The sequence below is a fragment of the Salvia hispanica genome, chromosome 4, assembly GCF_023119035.1.
Source record: "Salvia hispanica cultivar TCC Black 2014 chromosome 4, UniMelb_Shisp_WGS_1.0, whole genome shotgun sequence".
Taxonomy (NCBI): Eukaryota; Viridiplantae; Streptophyta; class Magnoliopsida; order Lamiales; family Lamiaceae; genus Salvia; species Salvia hispanica.
In genome coordinates, this window is record NC_062968.1 from 57264545 (window position 1) to 57282932 (window position 18388).

Below are 18388 nucleotides of genomic sequence, written 5' to 3' on the forward strand. Positions count from 1 at the left end.
AATGCATAATTGTGTTTAACAAGTTGTATAAAGATGAACACTTTTTTAACTGAATTTGATGAGGGAAGTGGTATTTTTTTAAAAAAATATAAACTGCCTTATGATTTTTTTTAAATATAAACTGTTTTAGAGCATTCACGATGGTTGGCCGATGGAGAGGTCTTTCTGATCGGCCCCCATCGGCCAACCATTGCGGAAGAAGGGCCTATGATAGGCCATTCCTTCTCTCTCCCGTTCGGCCGATATATCGGCCTTAGCCGATGTGTGATGGCTGATGATAGGCCTTCCATTGTGGAAGAAGGGTTACACATATTTTTTTCTTATTCCATAATTTCTACACTATAAATACTCCATAATAGTTTTATTTAAATTTGTAAAAAACTAAAACAAAATAGTGATGATGTGAAAAAAATGGAAAGAGATAGGCCCTTTCAAAGGACCCTTCTATTACAGAGAGATAGACTCTTGGATAAAATGTTGAATAGCCCTCTAGAAGGGCACTTCCATTCCATTTTGAATGCTCCTATGTTCATGAGTGAAATTAACCGTGTCAGGGCTAAAATAAACCATCCGAACAAGGCTTAAAATTCGACATATCATCTAACTATTTATCTCTGCCAATTAATCACATCGAAACGATAAATTTTCTCTTCAAATATTGTAATTTTATTTTTAAGCACTGAACAACACGATTAAGTTGTAATTTTATAGAGAGTATACGACTAATTTTTATATGAAGATAGATAATTGGAAAAAACTAATGCAACTAAGATGTTATTAGTAACAAATCAACATTAAAATCCGACTGCAATTGATCAACAGATTCATGATACATACCAATAGTAAAACTGAGACGTTCTATATAAAACATAACCAAAATAACTCAATGGTTTTCAACAACTTTGGATGGTCTTAACAAAAAGAGTACGAAGTACTGATAATAGGGAAGTCGAAGATCAAAATCCCATAATGTTCAAACGTCCTAAAAAGAGAGAAACCGAAACCAAAACAAAACTGTTCTTAACGATTGGCCTTGGCCACCCTCTCGATTTCATCCTTCTTCTTGATGGCATAGCTGCATCGCAAAATGACAGTCAACAAATGACAAGTGTATAAGAACATATAGATAGATAGGGATAAGGGTGATTGAGTCCTTTCTTACCTGTTAGATGACCCTTTTGCTGCGTTGATGAGTTCATCAGCAAGGCATTCAGCAATGGTCTTGACGTTCCTGAAGGAACTCTCTCTGGCACCGGTTGTCAGGAGGTATATAGCCTGGTTAACACGGCGAAGAGGTGAGATATCAACAGCTTGACGCCTCACAACACCAGCTGAACCAATCCTGGTGGCATCTTCTCTTGGTCCACTGCAAAGAAAAATCGATTCAACATTAGACAATTGGCCAAAACAGATTACTAAAACATGTAAAATTTAAGTGCAGCAGAAGCACACTGTCAAATGAACACGCAATGTAAGTTGAAGTGTTTCAAGAATACACTTTAAAACAACATTCATATAGATAGGATATAGTTCTAGGAATGCAGAGGACTCTGGACAGTAATGGTATGCATGGTAATGATGCATATAGCAATCGGCTATTCTAATACCTGTTGATGACAGCATCAACAATGACTTGGATTGGGTTCTGGTCAGTTAGCAGGTGGATGATCTCCATAGCATGCTTGATGATGCGGACAGCCATCAACTTCTTGCCATTGTTTCTCCCGTGCATCATGAGGGAGTTGGTCAGCCTTTCAACAATTGGGCACTGAGCCTTCCTGAATCGCTTGGCTTGGTACCTACCAGCAGTGTGGGGCATGTAGATAGGGCGCTTCGAAGCCGTTGCAGTGATGTAATCCTCAACAGAAATGTCACTAACCTATATACATCATAGATTCATTAAATTAATAAAGGTGTAATCCATTAATTTGACTTAAGCTAACCATCTTGCATCAGACTAAGTTATCTCCACCAAAATCTTACGATTTAAACTGAAAATTTTTAAAATGTAACCTTAATTATAGTATAATGGTAAGCTTGAGATTCACTGTAATTTTAATCACAATGCTAAACAGATTCAGTCAATAACCTGACCTACATCTATAAAACACAAACACCAACAATCAAAAGGCTTCTTTGGCTCATTCAGCTCAATAAACATTATCCCTAAATTCTAATTCATAGCAAAAGAGGTAGCAATAAAATTTAATAGAATCAGCATCGTAAATAAAAACGGTATAATAAAGCAAAGATCGGCCACAACTACTAACCAGTAAAAAATACAAAATCATTCTAAAATTCACAGGCAATCGGAGAAAATATCAAATCAAACGCAAAATAAAACTAATAAAATCGAGGTTAAGATTTAGAAAAATCCGGATCGAATCAAATATAAAACAAAAGAGAAAAAAGTCACCTCAACTCCGTCGTAGGACCAGCGGTTGAAGAGCATGACCTCGCTGCGGCTCTTATCCTGGACATCATCTACTACAACAGCTACGTCGGGAACGGCGGCGGCCTCCATTGTGCGGGGGGGGGGAGCTCTGCAAATCTGCGGTGGATGTGGAGTGTGTGGAGACGAAGAAGAAGTCGAAAATAAATATGAGAGCTGCGTGTAAAACCCTAGGGCTGATTTTGTTCGATTTTATCCGAATTTACGATTATACCCTTTGGGCCGGATTATGGGCTTGGGCCCTATGGACTCATTCTGATAGCGTTAAATGGGCTAGTTGTGAAAATGCTAATTGGGCTTAAATTGGTTGGAAACTTATTGAGTGATTGGGTTCAAAAGCCCATATAATTAGAACTTAATAATTTGGCTTGATAATATTGTTTTGATTTTTTAGTTGGCTTCTTGATTATGCAAAGTTAGGCCCAATATCAAGATATAAGTCAATTGATAAGTGAAGAAAAACTCTAATCTCGTTTTGAATGTTGTTTTAGATAGAACAAAAAATGGTGAGAGAAAAAACATTAATGCATCACATATCGAATAAAACTTAACTCTTTGAGACCGAATAAAGAGAGATACAAATAAAATACAAGAGGTGACTGATCAATTACAATGCACAACAAACAAAAGGACGCTAACTCGATACATAAAAACACAAATGACAGACCAAATATTAGATAACGGCAAAATTAGAAGCAGCCAACACACCAAACAACAACGGATTTAAAGAGCCACGTGTAACTAGTGTATGACATATCCAGCCCACCCGAGAAACTATACGAACATTGCTCCCACATGAGACCTAAACATTTAACTATGTATGTGGATTTAGTGACACAAATGGATTGTCAAAAGGCCTTAAGCCCCCATCAAACTTATTTGTTCAATTGTTAGTGCTAAAATCTCATTAATGATCCGAATCACCTAAAATATACACATTTTCGAACAATTTCTTTGAAAACGCAGTCCGTACATGTGGGGTTGATGCAACTATCAAGATACACCATCACTTCGAAAAGAAAAATATACTCTTTTAAAAGGGAATCCAATAAGTATTATTCATGTCTCATTGAATGACATATTTTAATCGTATAAGTTTCATATATAGTGAAGAATTTTCAAAAATATAATGATTCTCCACTTAACGTACTACTTCAGTACTAAATAACACCACATAAAATGTCATGATGAAAAAAATTGCTTTTAGATGAATGAAAGAAAACTTAAATGTATGGAAAATCTTGTGTATTTGGTGTTGATGCTGGTGCTGGTGCACACAAAATAATGAAGTGAAGAAAGCTAAAACTGAGATTTCTTTAAAAAAAATGTGCGAGCTTTACAGGTACGGTGAATGAGGGGATTTCTCTTAGATTTTATTTTGTTTGACATTGTCGGTTGAAAAAGAGGAGAGAATATAGAATTATGTGGGGTTATGACAATGGCATTAAGTCTTTAAACAAATACTAGAAATAAATCTACCTCAAAGAAACATAAGTAGCTTTCAAGATTAAGATATGCCTATGACCACTTTTTCAAGAAGAAGCCGCGTCTTCCACAGTGATTGGAATCTCAATTCTTATCTTCTTTATTTTTAGGATTTAAGTGTGAATCTCCTATTTTATTAATATCATCATGATATCATTATCAATGATATCATAATAACAATTAAAAGCATATACTGAAATCACAAGATAACTGGTTTGATCATATAATGTTAGTTGTTTTATTACTACTAGTATAATTTTTGTATATATTTATTTATTCATAAAATCAATTTAATTGGATTATGCTTATAAATAAGATAGAAGGTTTGTGTTAAAATGACAACCCCTCTTAAAATGACACCGTGACACCGCTTATACAACAATATTATAAACGCTACACAGCAATATTACAAACACTACACAAAGAATCTATAGATTGTTGTATAGTGTGTCGGATATTGCTTCGGACAAGAAATTCTTGCTGGATAAAGACTAGCAAATTGCTGATCATCTTTTTCCAGATTTTTTTTGCCACGTGCCAGTTTATTATTCGTCCACGTGTACAACTGATTGGCTAGGAATGGTGGTATGGTGTTATTTTAAGGGGTGGTGGCACCCTAACATGCCCCTAAGATAGAATATTGGAAAAATAAATAAATACTAACAACTATAATCCTCATTTTTCAGTACTTAATGATTGTGGCCTTGTGGGTAACGTTGAAGAGCACGAGAATAGTGTAATACTACATTCGTCTGCGAATATGATCAGTCTCGTTTTTCATTTTGGTCTGTCCGCGAATAGGAGTCCCGATTTATTTTTACTAAAAATGGTGAAGAAGCCCAACATTCTTTTAACTCATTCCACTCACATATCATTTAAAATTAATATATACACAAATGAGACTCATATTCCACCAACTTTCTTCCATCACTTTTGTTAACATCTCTTGTGCCGGAACGAAATAAGACTCCTATCCTCACGGATGGAGTGAGTACTACTCAATTTCTCTAATAGTCAATAGATATGATTTATAGAAAATATTGTAAGCAAAGCAATATTTATTTCACAAGTCGTCATGATCATGTTATTATACCAAAATTTCACATGTCTCATGACTCCTTTATTTTTAGACATATGTATTTTTAAAAAATTATATACAACTATATCTACTCAAATTTTAGTTTTAAATGTAAAAAATTCCTTTTTTGAAACGGATCACTGTTAGTGAGAGTGAGTTTGCCTGACCACATACATTAATATGCGATTTGTTTAATTTTTTCTCAATTTGTGATGATGAGAAAACACATTAATACATAATCATTCCCAATATCAAAAGTGTGATGAAAGATTATAAAATCATTTAATCTTTGAAGTCAAAGATACCATTTAAAAAAGGAGGAACAGAATCAAAAATAACAAAGAATGTTCTATAAAAACGGTCGTGTCATTTCCATTGCCGCTGTTAGCAGATTAAAATTAAATAAATATAATAAAACTAATAATGAAAAATGTGTTTAAAAAGACTGAACACTAAATAAAAAGATTAATGGGTGACAGTTAATCACACAATGAAGCTTTGTTAGATACAGCTGTTTGTCATGTAAACCAAAAAATCTTGAAATAAATAAACAGATAAAATCAAAACGTCTCTATTAATAATCCACCTGTTAATGATTAAATACACTAACTCACATTTGACTATTTGAAAATGCAGATAAACAAATTTCACACATGATGAAATTGTTAATTTTGTCTAGGATAAAAACCATAACTAAATAATCTATTTTACCCTTTATTTCTGAAAATTTGATCGTATAAAAGTTATCAAATAAATAAAACACATAACAAATGAAAAGATAATAATAGTAATTTAATAAATTAAATCAAATTTATATTGGAGAACATACTAGCTTAACAAACAAAAAACAGCAATCACATTGAAATGCACATCAAGAATGAATTCATCTTCAACTTATTCAAAAAAACCAAGAAAAAAACCAAGAAAATCAAGATAAATAAATACTCCCTCCGTCCCACATAATTTTATCCAGTATTCCATTTTGGTCCGTCCATATTCCAGTAACTCATTCCTACTCACATTTTATTATAAAACTAAGACTTTAAAAGTAGGACCCACATCCCACCAACTATTTCAACTCACTTTTCATTACATTTCTTAAAACCTGTGACGGGTCAAAGTGTGTAAAATTATGTGGGACGGAAAGGGATATTCCGACAGAAAATGATCTAAAACAGGATGGGGTCAGGTTTGAGGTTGCAAGTTTCAACAAAGTAACAGTAAGGTCAGCTGAGAAATAATTTGAAAATCAAGAACTCTAATCTTTTGCAGTGTGAAACATTCTTATTTTATGAGATCAAAACATCTCAACAATTTTCCTCAAATCCTTACAAAAGTAGGTTAAGGATGACAAGTGTCGGCTAATTATATCCATTACCACTCTATCTCTAAAAAAAAAAAAAAAAAACACACACACACACACACACTCCCACTTTCATGCAACAACGTGGAAGCTCACTTCACCAACCAACAATTTTTTGAGCTCATATGCTCACTCCCTCAAGGCCTCAACTCATTCATGCACTACAACAATCCTCCAACACTCCCCCTTCTCCTATAAAACCATAGCCATGCCCACCTTTGAAGCTACGAAAAGCTCGATTTTCGAGGAACTCGAACATGATCAAACAGGACAAGAACGAGGGGGGCGGGGCGAGGTACGTGGGCGTGAGGAGGCGGAAATGGGGGAGGTGGGTGTCGGAGATTCGCGAGCCCGGGAAAAAGACTCGTATTTGGCTGGGGAGTTTCGACACGCCTGAGATGGCGGCCGCGGCCTATGACGTCTCCGCGCGGTACCTGAGGGGGCCGGACGCGCGCGTCAACTTCCCGGAGCTGGTGGAGAGCCTCCCGAAGCCTGCCAGCGCCGACGCGGACGACATCCGCCAGGCGGCTCAGCTGGCCGCCATGCGGCTGGGGGGCGTCGAGCAGTCGGGGGATGCGGACGGCGGTGCTGGCGGGGGTGCTGTCCCGGCTAGGGTGAAGCTGTCACCTAGCGACATTCAAGCCATCAATGAGGCGCCACTCGACTCGCCTAAAATGTGGATGGAGCTGGCGGGCCCGTCCGGGGTCGGAGAATCTGTCAGTTATGAGGAGTTTGAGATGGAGGAATGGGATGAAACAGAAACTTACTCCATTTGGGACTGATATTCATATAATATAACATAGAGGCACACACATATATTGGTATTTTTTTAGATAGAGATTGGTATTTTAGATATAAACCATGCATCTGCATAAGAGAATTCATGTTGACTAGAATGTGAGATAAGGATCTTACATTATTTGTTTCAAGGGCCACTTTTTAGGCCACTTTTCTAACAAGAATTTATTGTATTACTATCATTATAGATTCTAATGAAGCTAATATATTTCTGTTGCTCAAGTCAAAGCTCTTCCTCTTTTTTAGTTCAACTTCTTATTTTATTTTTATCACTTTCATTGTTTATTTCAGAGCTAATACTTATCCACATTTAGCTTAAGCCAGCGTTTCTTTATAACTCGATTTCACGTTCTTACTCGAACAGCTTGTTTACCTAGGCTAGTTAGTCATAAATTGGTACATAGCTCGAGATGTTTATATGTACGATACAGTCTATACTCCCTTACGAGCACATAATTGGTAGCCAACAGTAGCTATGTGAGCATTTGATGGTAAAAAAAGAGATATACAACTTTGTTGTAACCTCAACAAGAAAAGATCCATACCCAATCGATTACCTTGATGTCCTTGAGGTTGTTGACGAGAAGGGTACTATCGGCCTTCAGGCAGCATCGTTCCTTTTGCTGGTAAAAGATTGAAGTTGCACCTGAACCAACAAAATTTCTATCTTCAAAGACAAATGGAGAGAACACAAACATCAAAGTTAATCAAGAAACAATGGAACCAAACTTGTAAATATCATGTGAATTCGTTGGATATGCGAATATAATAAGAACTGCCAATCCGTGGGAGAGGAGAACTGTAGAGATGCAAACATCATGATTCAATGACACTACAAAGATTTGGTAATAGACTTAACCAAGTCAGAAATAATCAATGACAGTACATAAAGTACTCTGGATTTGCAGTAGCTCAAACATAGTAACAAAATAAAGTCATATAAAGTTCAAATTGCAAAAGAAACCAACATGTAAAAATCTGACATAAATGAAATAATGAGAAATGCAATAAAAGCATGAAGGATTATACATCTATAAAGTAAAACATACTACACTGAGAGATGTGATCATATGAGAAAATCAATGAATGAATTAAAAGTGAAATAAAACTACTACTACAATTTAAGGACAAAATAAAAAGAAATAGGAGATACGTAAAAATGACAGCTATCATATTCTCCAATGCACCAAATGGAAATGATTCAATTGCATAGTTCCAAACTACTTCATGAAGACAATTTCACTATGTGAGGAGTTGGTTTCCAATAAGACTAAAAAATGACCCCGCATAGCCTCACTAGTAGTATTATGCAATATCGCAGTTCAATGCTTGGTACAAGTCAAAAATTGTATATACCAAAATTTTATCTATTGTGCAATACTGAGTCCAGCAAGAAACAGAAGAGAAAGAGGAGAAAGATGAAGTCAATTATGTGATCAATTAGCATTCTCATTTCATCAAAATTGTGACAGTGGACAAGACTGATAGCCCGACAAGACTCACGAATATGCTAAGTGAGGATTGAATACAAACTTGAAGTGCTTGCTTTCCAAGTCTCTTGCTAGATTTCCCCTCCCAGTTCTTCTAAGTTGCTTCACAACTTTAATGTAAATGCTGAAATTCGGCCTTAGGCCTTTTTCCATCATGTCCACAAGAGTGTTCCGAGCACTCATGATATGACCTTTTTCTGAATAGAGTTTGGCCATTAAGCTATATATCGTATTGCTAGAGGTCTTATCAACAGCACTTGCATAAACAACATGCTTGTATGCTGCCTCATATCTTTCTGCAGCAAACAAAGTCTTAATGATGCAAGCATGAGTGGACAGTCGAGGCTGAACTCCTTGAGCCACCATTTGATCAAGAATCCGGTGAACGCTATCCATATTGCCTAAACTACAAACAGAATTGATAAGAATCTCAAACGTTATAGCATCAAAAGGGATGTCGCTTTTTTTCATCTCATCAACCAGTTGAAAGACTTCAGTAATCCTAGAATTCTTCCATAAGCTTCCAAGAAGATAGTTATACACAGTGGTAGTATGAGCGCAACGAGCCTGTCTCATCCCTCTGATTATACCATGTGCTTCTTCTATCAGGCCACTCCTGCACATCTCACGGACGAAAAGAAGTGAACACGACTGCTTGCTCCCGGAAATGCTGATGACATTCTTAGCCATTTCGAACAAGTGAAACTTACAGAACATCTCAATCAAGGCACAGACACCAGAACTCTGAAACGATCCCCCAACTTCATTCAACAAATCCAACACTATTTTAGTGGATTCCTTCAATGAAGCATCTGCAGATGCCAACACAGGTAAAAACCCAAAAGCCTCATAAGTCAGACAAATGTTTTCACAAGCAAACTTCCTAAACCACTCCTGCATTGTTCCATAGTCCTCCAACCTTCCAAGGTTATCGATGATCAAACTACAAACACAAGAATCCTTCTGCAGCTTAGGATCATTACTCCAAATCCACTCAAAGAACCTCAATCCATGTACCTTCTCAGAATTCAAGAATTCAAAAATCTCAGTGATGGTGTATGCATTCAATCTAGGGCGCATCATATTTAACCTGCGCTCCAAATCCTCTCCGTTGCTCCTAATCATACCAACAACTTCCAAAACAAACTCCAGCCGATAATTTTTCTCACTCTTCACAACAGAACCAGAAGCAAACGAGCTATTTGATGATGATACAGAGAAGTATCTAACCATTTTCCCACAACTAGGCCAACCAAATTCATTACACACACTGTGGCAGCTATGCCTAGATAAAACCAATGATTCAATTACAAATTTTGAAGGAATCCTACAAAAGGAGCCGCCCAAAACTTGATTCTTGACATATGAAGACAGCTTAATTTGAACCGAACGCAATCCAAAATGAAGACTTGAGGAAGACCCAGAAGAGGAAGTGCTTAAAGCTGGCATTTTTCGAAGTGAGCTTGGTTCAGAAGGGATAAATGCATACAACCTAATTGAAGAATGGCGCAAAAAAATTATTGTATTTACATACACTGAAAACGGATATTTGGGGGTTAGGGCTTTTGGAGAGAGCGATGAGCAGTTTAAGCAGTACCTGAAGAAATTCTGATTAGGGTGAAATTTGTTGGAGAATCTCATTTTTCACTCACTGCAATCCATCTTCTTCGAAATTTGATTTGAGAAGCAGAGAAGCAGAAGGGACAAATATGTAATTACAATTTCTTGGTAGGGTTCTTTGTAATTCCGGAATGTAATGAGGAGAGACATGTCAAATTATTTTTCTAATTAAAAAGGATTGAACTATTTTATTTCTTAATTTTTTGGATTATTTTAAAATAATAAGCCTCATTAAAACAAACTAAACACAAGCATTGTTCTTTTTGAAGCAAATATGAATTTAATGTTATGAATCAACAAATGTAGAGGTGCTCACGGTTCCGGAACTGGCGGTTCCGATTTTGGAAATTGCCGAACCGGAACCGAACCGCGAGGATGTACCGGTTCCAAAACCGCCGGTTTCGGTTTCGACTTCGAATCGGCGGTTATTTTACGATTTTGAACTGCTGATTTTCTGCGGTTCCGGCTTGGTTTAACGGTTTTCCGACGATTTTTTGCAGTTTCGGCACGATTTCGGTTCGAAATTGTTTGAACCTGAACTGAACCACAGTTAAAAATCAACGGTTTCGGTTTGAAACTGTAAACGTCGATTACGATTTTGATTTTATAAGACCGATTAAAATTGAGTCAATATTGGTGGTTCCGGCTTGGTTTAACAGTTTTCTGGCGATTTTTTGCAGTTTCGGCACGATTTCAGTTCGAAATTCTTTGAACTTGAACTGAACCACAGTTAAAAATCAATGGTTTCGGTTTCAAACCGTAAACGTCGATTACGATTTCAATTTTATAAGACCGATTAAAATTGAGTCCATATTGGTAAAAGCGAAAAATATTTTTTTCTAAATACTCCGATAAAGAAGAAAAAGAAAAATAGGAGAAAGAGAAGGAAAAATATGGAAATTTCTAGAAAAGAAAATAAAATAGGCCGCCAGCAAAGAACACGCAAGAGGGGCTTACGCACACCACGTTCTCTTCTCATTTCCCACGCATTTTCATACATATATAAATAGCCTCCGCTTCTTCGTCTCCGCAAACCCTAGAAATTTCCCTTCGAGAGATTCACGCTCTTTCTCTAAATTCTAGCGAATAGCATTCCTTTTTCGGACCTCTCCGAAAAAATCTGAATTGAGATGGCGTCGTTTGAGGAAGCGCCGCCTGGAAACAAGGCCGCCGGAGAGAAGATTTTCAAGACCAAGTGTGCTCAGTGCCACACAGTCGACAAAGGAGCTGGCCACAAGCAAGGTATGGATGACCTGGATCTGTGTCTGAGCTCGCTTGCTTTCGATTTGTAGATCTGATCTGTTGCTGGTTTTTTTTGTGAATCGACGCTTTGTGTTGCTTTGATGTTTGATTTCTGGTGTTTTGTTACTGTTTCATTGGTTGGATTTAGTTAGATCTTGTGTGGAATTATTGAGATCTTGCCTTTCATAAGCTGAACTAGAGATTGGAATTGTGGAAATCATGAATAAATTAGTTGCGAGGTATAGAATTTTACTTCTTAATTCGAGTGTGAAAAGCTCAATGTTTTTGGTAGATTGGATCTGTAGTTTAGGTTTATTATCTGGTGCCTAAATTAGGCGTAGTCAAATGTATAAATCAATCACAAAAACCTGTGTATATTATGTTGAAATCCATGGCAAATGGATCAATCCTGTAGCTCACTAGATGTAGCATCTCTAAGGACTATATAGGCTGCCTTGTTTATGGTTTTAGTGGGGAGATTGATAGACGAATTCACTAGGCTAGCATGAATAAGAATCTTAATGGTATGCACCTTTCTCAACATCAATATTTGTTGCCGGTGTCGTTGTTAGACTTGGCACCTAGTATGCACCTTTCTCTACCTCAATATTTGTGTGTGTTGTTAGGCTTTGGTCTTTGTGCATTTATTAGATGCACATATATGAGGCAGGTTTATGTTGTTTGACACTTGGCATAAGTTTTCATGAGGAGAATATTATTTTCTTTTGGATACTGGGATTAAAAGATTGGAAAAAAGTGCATCTATGCTTTTGGGGCATTTGTTTTCTTTTGCATGCTGGGATTAAAAGGCTTGAATTTGCAGGACCTAACCTAAATGGTCTCTTCGGGCGGCAGTCTGGAACTACCCCGGGTTACTCGTACTCTGCTGGTAACAAGAACAAGGCTGTGATTTGGGAAGAGAAGACCCTGTATGATTACTTGTTGAATCCCAAGAAGGTGAGTTTGTTTGGAAAATTGACAAATCCATTACTCTAAAGATGTTGTTTGTGGTTCATTTATGTTGTTTAACATAATCCCAAGGACCACCTACTCTGTCATACATGATTAGTTAGGGAAAGTGATCAAGTGATGTATCTTCATCTTTCCTTCTGACTAGACACAGCTTTTATTGTAGTCTACTTTTAAGTTATCTTTGTTATTTATATCGATATTTTTTTATCTTGTTCCTGCAGTACATCCCTGGAACGAAGATGGTTTTCCCAGGATTGAAGAAGCCTCAGGACCGTGCTGATCTCATTGCATACCTGAAGGAGTCCACAGCTTAAGCACACTTCATGGTTATGTCTTTTTGCAGTTGAGAGCCACATTTTACCTTTTGAGTAGCAAAAAAAACTCAAATACTCTACTAAATAATTCTTTGGAATACCTTTTGAAGTCCCTCTTGCAAGAGATAATGTTTTTGTCAGATGGAAATAAATTTGAGTGGTCTATGCCTATCTAGATACTAAAGGTTCAAAGCGATGTTTGCTTGAACATTCTTTTCGACAGTGCCCCTTATTCTGGTCTGTAAAAGATCTGGAGTACATTCTCTTTCTTATGATAAGAAACAATTTATTTCCAATTGATAGATACTTAATCTTTGTGGTAGTTTAATGAAACAACTTATTATGCAACCAGTGTTATATTTTGACGGCATAAAGCCATAGACAGCATACAGATGTTATCAACGAAATCTGAGGGTTTTTTTTATGTCTGCGTTAGTACACTTGGCATGTTTAAACCACTTCCTAAATCTGGAAATTTGAAAACATACCAATATAGTTCACTTACAACAAGCCCTGGTTTTTTTAAATAAATGCCATTGCTGCCTTTCACTTCTTCAATGTTCGACTTTCTACTGTGACGGACGACGAAGTCCTGGGATCTGAAACAAGAATTTGAATAGCTCAGCAAGAAAGCTGTGATAACATGCGTATGATCGAAATTCATTTGATGGACCTAAATAGATTTGTAAGTACTAACCACAACTCCATGAGGGCCAATCCGATTATGCGATATAAAGTTGAGGATCAGATTGGCGAATTCATCCGGCACATCCTCCTGCGATTCTCGAACATGTGAGCAACTATGAAGACAGCTAAATATAAGACAAGTTCAGAGAATGAGTCTTCGACGAATCAGACCTGTATGGCATGGCCGGTGTGCCTAACCACCATCATTTGAAATTTTCCTTGCATTTGGCCTATTGTGAGAGTTCTGAGACAAAAAATCAAAATCATGAAGCTATTCAAATAATATGAGTACAATTTCTTAACATTGAGTCATTGACTACAAATCATCGTTCAACTATTCAATAACCAAAGTGACAACAATCTTCATACTGGTAAACATATGCAGTACCAGATCAAATATAAATGTGACTTCACGACTATCAGACGTATATATTACTGGGGTAATCTTCTTATGAGACTGGATGTATTATAAGAATAATATGTTAAAAAATTGAAAGGACTAACTTGTCAAGCCTATCAGTTCCGGCCAGAAGTAAGAGTTTTGGTACAGGGCTAGCCAAGAACTTTTCTGAAAGACCTTCATACCTGAAACAAATAACTCCATAGTCAGAGTTCACTTCCTACGAAATACAAATTATTTCTGAAATGTGACAAACAGAGTGAGTAAAAAATTGAAGTCTTCAAGATAATGACAACAGATACATTTGAAAATTAGCGTACGGAGGAGAATGATCTTACCATCCTCTCCAATATTGTTCAGTTTCTACCAGCTTAGCTCGGTGGGTATAGCTGCAGATCCAGCATGACTAACTTGTGTTAGTTCAATGGGAAGATCATATAATCAGTGTCAGGCATGCTTACAACAGAAGAGTAAAGAAGAACACAACTTTTAAAGGAAAAACACAGTAGAATGGCTCACCATTTTCTTGAATCATCATAGACTAGTGTACTGGGGATAGAGACACGAGCAGAATCGACGTTTCTCAAAGAGCCTCCTTTGATATTCCATTCAATCTAACAGCATATAGGACAATCACTGTTACAATTTCTATCAGAAGAAATACATAATTCACAGTGGAATTATATGAAGTAGATATATCCAAGAGTTTTTCTCTTTGATTTGTTTGTACTAACTTCATTTTACGTATCTTGCTTATTCCTTGAAAGACGATGGGAGGTAGTGCCAAATCACACACAATGAACCACATTTTAGAAAGCTAAAGCCTATAGTTTTCTGTTATATTCAATAATTACTATCCCAAATCTTACTAGAAATGAATGACTAAGGAATCGAGCGACGTTTTATACTTTTGCTTTTCAAACTTGTGAAAGCTATAATCTCTTTCATAGACCAAAATATCAGACGACATCCATCAACTGGTGGATAACGAAACATTATCATGTGGAGTACATGAAACTGCTAGCAAAGTTGAGCACACCACACTGGAGTGAACGAACTACAGAATATTACCGCTTTCTCAATGCTGGAGAAATGTTGCATTCGATTTGATAAGATCTGCTGCATATGCATTAATGAAGCCATTGCTGTACCCTGAGATATAATGCAGCTAAAGGATCACATACACCAAACATTTGGCAGTCAACCTCAACAGAATTAAAAAACATGAAGAGCTAGCCAACCTCAACAACATCCACAACAACCAGCGCAGCCAGGCTAGGAAGCACTTTCTTTGCAGCAATATTAACAGCAAGTGCACCTCCCATACTACATTATATGCATTAAGATTGGATGAAATGCAACTAGTAATTGAAAAAATAAGAGCAGAAAAATCATTCATGACAAAGAAACACAAATGCCCAAGCTGCTCAAGAACAATAATCCAGCATTTGCCATTTTATTGACAAACTGAGCATTTTAATTCTGGCTAGTTCAGCAGAAGAAAAACAAATTCAAGTGTTGGCTGGATAGAACTATGTTATTTCTCTCACGTCCAACTTTCTACTTCAAAGCTTGCTCCGAGATAGAAAATTTGCATGTTATTTGTTAAGATTTTGATTATCAAGATTTAGTGACCATTCTCAATGCCAAGTGAAGTGCCATTCAAAAAATTGTAATTGTACGAAGCATAACATTTCCTTGTATCATAGAGATACTACCTGTGGCCAACCATCACAATTGCTGGAGGAGAATCCCCATACATTGTCTTCACAACAGCCACTACATCATTGCAAAGAGTCTGCATTTATATGTCCAATGCTGATCTTAGAACATAAGAATACTTTATATCAAAATACATTGTAATCAACTTAGGTTGCAATGAAAGAAACAGATACCTCAATTGATAGATCTAAATCATTTTCAGTGTATGACTTCCCATGTCCCCTCAAATCCAATGCTACTACTCTAGCTTTCTCTTTAATTAGTTTTGCTGACAGAGCAAATGAGAGCCTGGTAAAAGTTGTTGAACAAAACACACAATTTAGGACCAACTAAATTTTCTGCACGAAAGTATATGCTTTTTAAGTTCAAAGCTTTAAATCACAAGAAATCAATATTTTCACTAATAAGAGAAATATAGGAGTTCATTAGCTAAACGGCGAGCTGTTGATCTACCCTGAATAACCCCCACCATGGAGACATAAAACAACTGGACCCTCATTCCCTGCCTTATAGAAGTGAAATACCTGAAGCAAAGAGCAGACCAAAGGAAGCTTTCAGAATTACAATATGAAATAGAAGATTCGTAAATTGATTGAAAATATGATGCCACTGACATTTTCAGAGTCTGGGATGCGAACATCATCTTCTTGGTCAAAGTAGTCTGACCAATCTAATGGTGCATATTTTTTTGATGAAGTCCTACAAGTTAAAACCACAAGAGAACAACAGCAGTAAGAATAAGACAAATACGTGATCTTTTTATCAGGCCCGGGTCGTAACATAGTGAACACAACAAGAAAGTATGCAAATCAACAAAGACGAAAAGAAATGCAAAAAAACTTATGCTAGTTTTCAAGTTCAGCACCAAAATTACTTCTGACCTAGCTCCATTAGAATATTAAAGATATATTACTGCAGCAGTTCAAGCAACCTTTTACTTACCTACCTGCTTATTTATTAGTTTCGCTAAGACCGTTTTTGGTTCACCAAAACAATCAATTTTCCAGAAGAAACCGGTATGTCTTGAACTAATCAATCAAACTGTTCATACATATGCAATTCTTCCATTTTTTCAAATTCTATGGGGAAAATTTTTCAATTCATTAGTAAGTAACTTATATCACTCTTTTCACAAACTTTCATAGGGAAACTTCTTCAATTCACTAGTATGTAACTAAAATCACTCTTATCACAAACTCTCACTAACGATCATATCCCAAATTCTACTCTGATGCAACAAATCATAAGCTGAGAGTAAGAATTAACACGCCAGAGGATATTAGTGAATCAACGCATCTATGCACTGCTCATAGATACTTCAAACATTTTCACCACAGCAACCAAACAGCATTATTAAATGGAGTATTACCTAAATAACCATTGGCACACTACCACAATAATAATACAATTAAAATCGAAGCTCAAACAGAACAGAACGATTCAAATTTCATATTCCAAACAGAACGAATCACAACCAGAGAATCTAAAAACTCATCAACAAGTTCAGATTCTAAGCAAAAACAACTGAATCATAAACCGTTACTAATAGCATAAATTAGTAAAAAAATCGCGAGAAAGTTACTGAATCGGAGGACGATCAGGCTTGGAAGCAAAAGCCGATGGAGATTTTCCAGCACTCTGAGCGGCAGTTCCACCATTTTGCGATTCCTCTTCAGGAAGCGAGCTTAGATTTGACGATGAATTCTCCATTTCTTGATCAAACTTAATTCTCTGCTAATTTTTGTTGGTTATTTGATGATGAATTTTGGGCTGCAAATTTATGGGCCCTACTTAGGCCCAACGAATCTAAAGCCCAACTTGAATTTGAAATATTAATTGGGCCCAATAAGCCTTAAATTACATTCAATTAGATAATACTACTATAATAATGTTATATACACGTGATAAATTGTAGTGGTGTAAGACTACAAATATAATACTACTACATGATAATAATGTTCATATTTTAAGGGGTGACGTATGGATTTAGATTTGTGCAAATGAGAGCATATCAACTCAATTTAGAATAAAATACTATGTACACAAACCTAATCCAAATATAAGAGACAAGTGCATAAAACAATTATTATTTAAAATACTATACTAAGTCTGATGAAAAGAAGACTCAACCACTACTTGGATTGACACCTAATATGATTTCCACTTGTTCATACTTCTATTAATGTCAAAGTCTACCCTAGAATTGTTTCACTTTCAATAATGAAAAGTAATGTGTATGAATTAATGTATTTATTTAAGCGTAAAAAAGAATTGGCTGAAAATATAATTTTGCGTCATGTAGTAAAAGAGGGTCTTTTTTGTTCTAAGCAAGACAATTAAGGTGGTATGGATATATACCATTTCACTTTTTGGAAAATGATTCATACTTTACTCATATCTCAACATTATAAACAACTCCTATTTATGGAAAAATGTATTTTTTTTTTCAATATAGTGATATTCTTAGTAATATAATTTTTCCAGTAAAAACTCATTATCAACATTCATTCACTAGTGAAACATGCTAGATATTTCTTAGATGGATGAAGTTTTAGTTTATGAATATTATAACAAATATGTACATCCAAATCATTGGTACCAGAAACTTTCTTTATACTAGTATTTCGAATTTTATAGCAAATTTAAAAGGGATTATATACTTGTAAAGACGTGTTAATATTTTCTTGTTTAGTTCACCTGAATTTTTATCATCTAATTAATCTAAATACACGAATTTTCAACCAAAATCAATTTTTTTATAAATT

The 18388-nt window shown here is 36.0% G+C and overlaps 4 protein-coding genes across 9 annotated transcripts; 1 reads left to right on the forward strand and 3 right to left on the reverse strand.

The window, feature by feature from the left end:
- Positions 1-788: 788 nt before the first annotated feature.
- LOC125222271 (40S ribosomal protein S5-like) lies at positions 789-2577 on the reverse strand. The gene is made up of 4 exons (XM_048124795.1): positions 2417-2577; positions 1608-1879; positions 1163-1366; positions 789-1075 (listed from the first exon to the last, which is right to left on the reverse strand). Exons 1-4 carry the CDS (start codon positions 2522-2524, stop codon positions 1021-1023), a joined length of 639 nt encoding a protein of 212 aa, XP_047980752.1. The 5' UTR covers positions 2525-2577; the 3' UTR covers positions 789-1020.
- A 3743-nt stretch (positions 2578-6320) lies between these two features.
- Positions 6321-10356, reverse strand: LOC125222269 (pentatricopeptide repeat-containing protein At4g11690-like). Of its 6 annotated transcripts, XM_048124790.1 has the most exons (4): positions 10264-10356; positions 8680-10158; positions 7722-7839; positions 6321-7092 (listed from the first exon to the last, which is right to left on the reverse strand). In XM_048124790.1, exons 1-4 carry the CDS (start codon positions 10305-10307, stop codon positions 7048-7050), a joined length of 1686 nt encoding a protein of 561 aa, XP_047980747.1. In that variant the 5' UTR covers positions 10308-10356; the 3' UTR covers positions 6321-7047. The 6 variants fall into 6 exon arrangements, with proteins under 6 accessions (XP_047980747.1, XP_047980745.1, XP_047980746.1 ...); XM_048124788.1 differs by having other exon boundaries at positions 8680-10320; XM_048124789.1 differs by having other exon boundaries at positions 7734-7839; positions 8680-10319.
- A 960-nt stretch (positions 10357-11316) lies between these two features.
- LOC125222274 (cytochrome c) lies at positions 11317-13110 on the forward strand. Its single transcript, XM_048124796.1, has 3 exons — positions 11317-11528; positions 12352-12485; positions 12722-13110. The coding sequence occupies exons 1-3, from the start codon at positions 11417-11419 to the stop codon at positions 12812-12814; spliced, it is 339 nt and encodes a 112-aa protein (XP_047980753.1). The 5' UTR covers positions 11317-11416; the 3' UTR covers positions 12815-13110.
- Positions 12881-17350, reverse strand: LOC125222270 (protein phosphatase methylesterase 1). The gene is made up of 13 exons (XM_048124794.1): positions 17206-17350; positions 16238-16322; positions 16077-16147; positions 15797-15911; positions 15620-15699; positions 15143-15227; positions 14973-15053; positions 14421-14515; positions 14240-14290; positions 14006-14086; positions 13673-13745; positions 13512-13589; positions 12881-13413 (listed from the first exon to the last, which is right to left on the reverse strand). Exons 1-13 carry the CDS (start codon positions 17331-17333, stop codon positions 13384-13386), a joined length of 1053 nt encoding a protein of 350 aa, XP_047980751.1. The 5' UTR covers positions 17334-17350; the 3' UTR covers positions 12881-13383.
- Between the last annotated feature and the right edge of the window lie 1038 nt (positions 17351-18388).

What these genes read in the sequence shown, in the direction of transcription:
- LOC125222270 (XM_048124794.1), bottom strand. Translation starts at nt 17,333, where the DNA reads ATGGAGAATTCATCGTCAAATCTAAGCTCGCTTCCTGAAGAGGAATCG. An exon ending in CCTGATCGTCCTCCGATTCA is followed by an intron (nt 16,323 to 17,205) that starts GTAACTTTCTCG and finishes TTTAACTTGTAG; the next exon opens with GACTTCATCAAAAAAATATG. An exon ending in TCTCCAGCATTGAGAAAGCG is followed by an intron (nt 14,516 to 14,972) that starts GTAATATTCTGT and finishes ATATGCTGTTAG; the next exon opens with ATTGAATGGAATATCAAAGG.
- LOC125222271 (XM_048124795.1), bottom strand. Translation starts at nt 2,524, where the DNA reads ATGGAGGCCGCCGCCGTTCCCGACGTAGCTGTTGTAGTAGATGATGTC. An exon ending in GGTCCTACGACGGAGTTGAG is followed by an intron (nt 1,880 to 2,416) that starts GTGACTTTTTTC and finishes TGATGTATATAG; the next exon opens with GTTAGTGACATTTCTGTTGA. An exon ending in GTTGATGCTGTCATCAACAG is followed by an intron (nt 1,367 to 1,607) that starts GTATTAGAATAG and finishes TTTTCTTTGCAG; the next exon opens with TGGACCAAGAGAAGATGCCA.
- LOC125222274 (XM_048124796.1), top strand. Translation starts at nt 11,417, where the DNA reads ATGGCGTCGTTTGAGGAAGCGCCGCCTGGAAACAAGGCCGCCGGAGAG. An exon ending in AGGAGCTGGCCACAAGCAAG is followed by an intron (nt 11,529 to 12,351) that starts GTATGGATGACC and finishes TTGAATTTGCAG; the next exon opens with GACCTAACCTAAATGGTCTC. An exon ending in ACTTGTTGAATCCCAAGAAG is followed by an intron (nt 12,486 to 12,721) that starts GTGAGTTTGTTT and finishes TTGTTCCTGCAG; the next exon opens with TACATCCCTGGAACGAAGAT.
- LOC125222269 (XM_048124788.1), bottom strand. Translation starts at nt 10,307, where the DNA reads ATGAGATTCTCCAACAAATTTCACCCTAATCAGAATTTCTTCAGGTAC. An exon ending in AATCCTCACTTAGCATATTC is followed by an intron (nt 7,840 to 8,679) that starts GTGAGTCTTGTC and finishes CTTTGAAGATAG; the next exon opens with AAATTTTGTTGGTTCAGGTG. An exon ending in ACATCAAGGTAATCGATTGG is followed by an intron (nt 7,093 to 7,721) that starts GTATGGATCTTT and finishes CATAACTGACAG; the next exon opens with ATTCTCCGACCCCGGACGGG.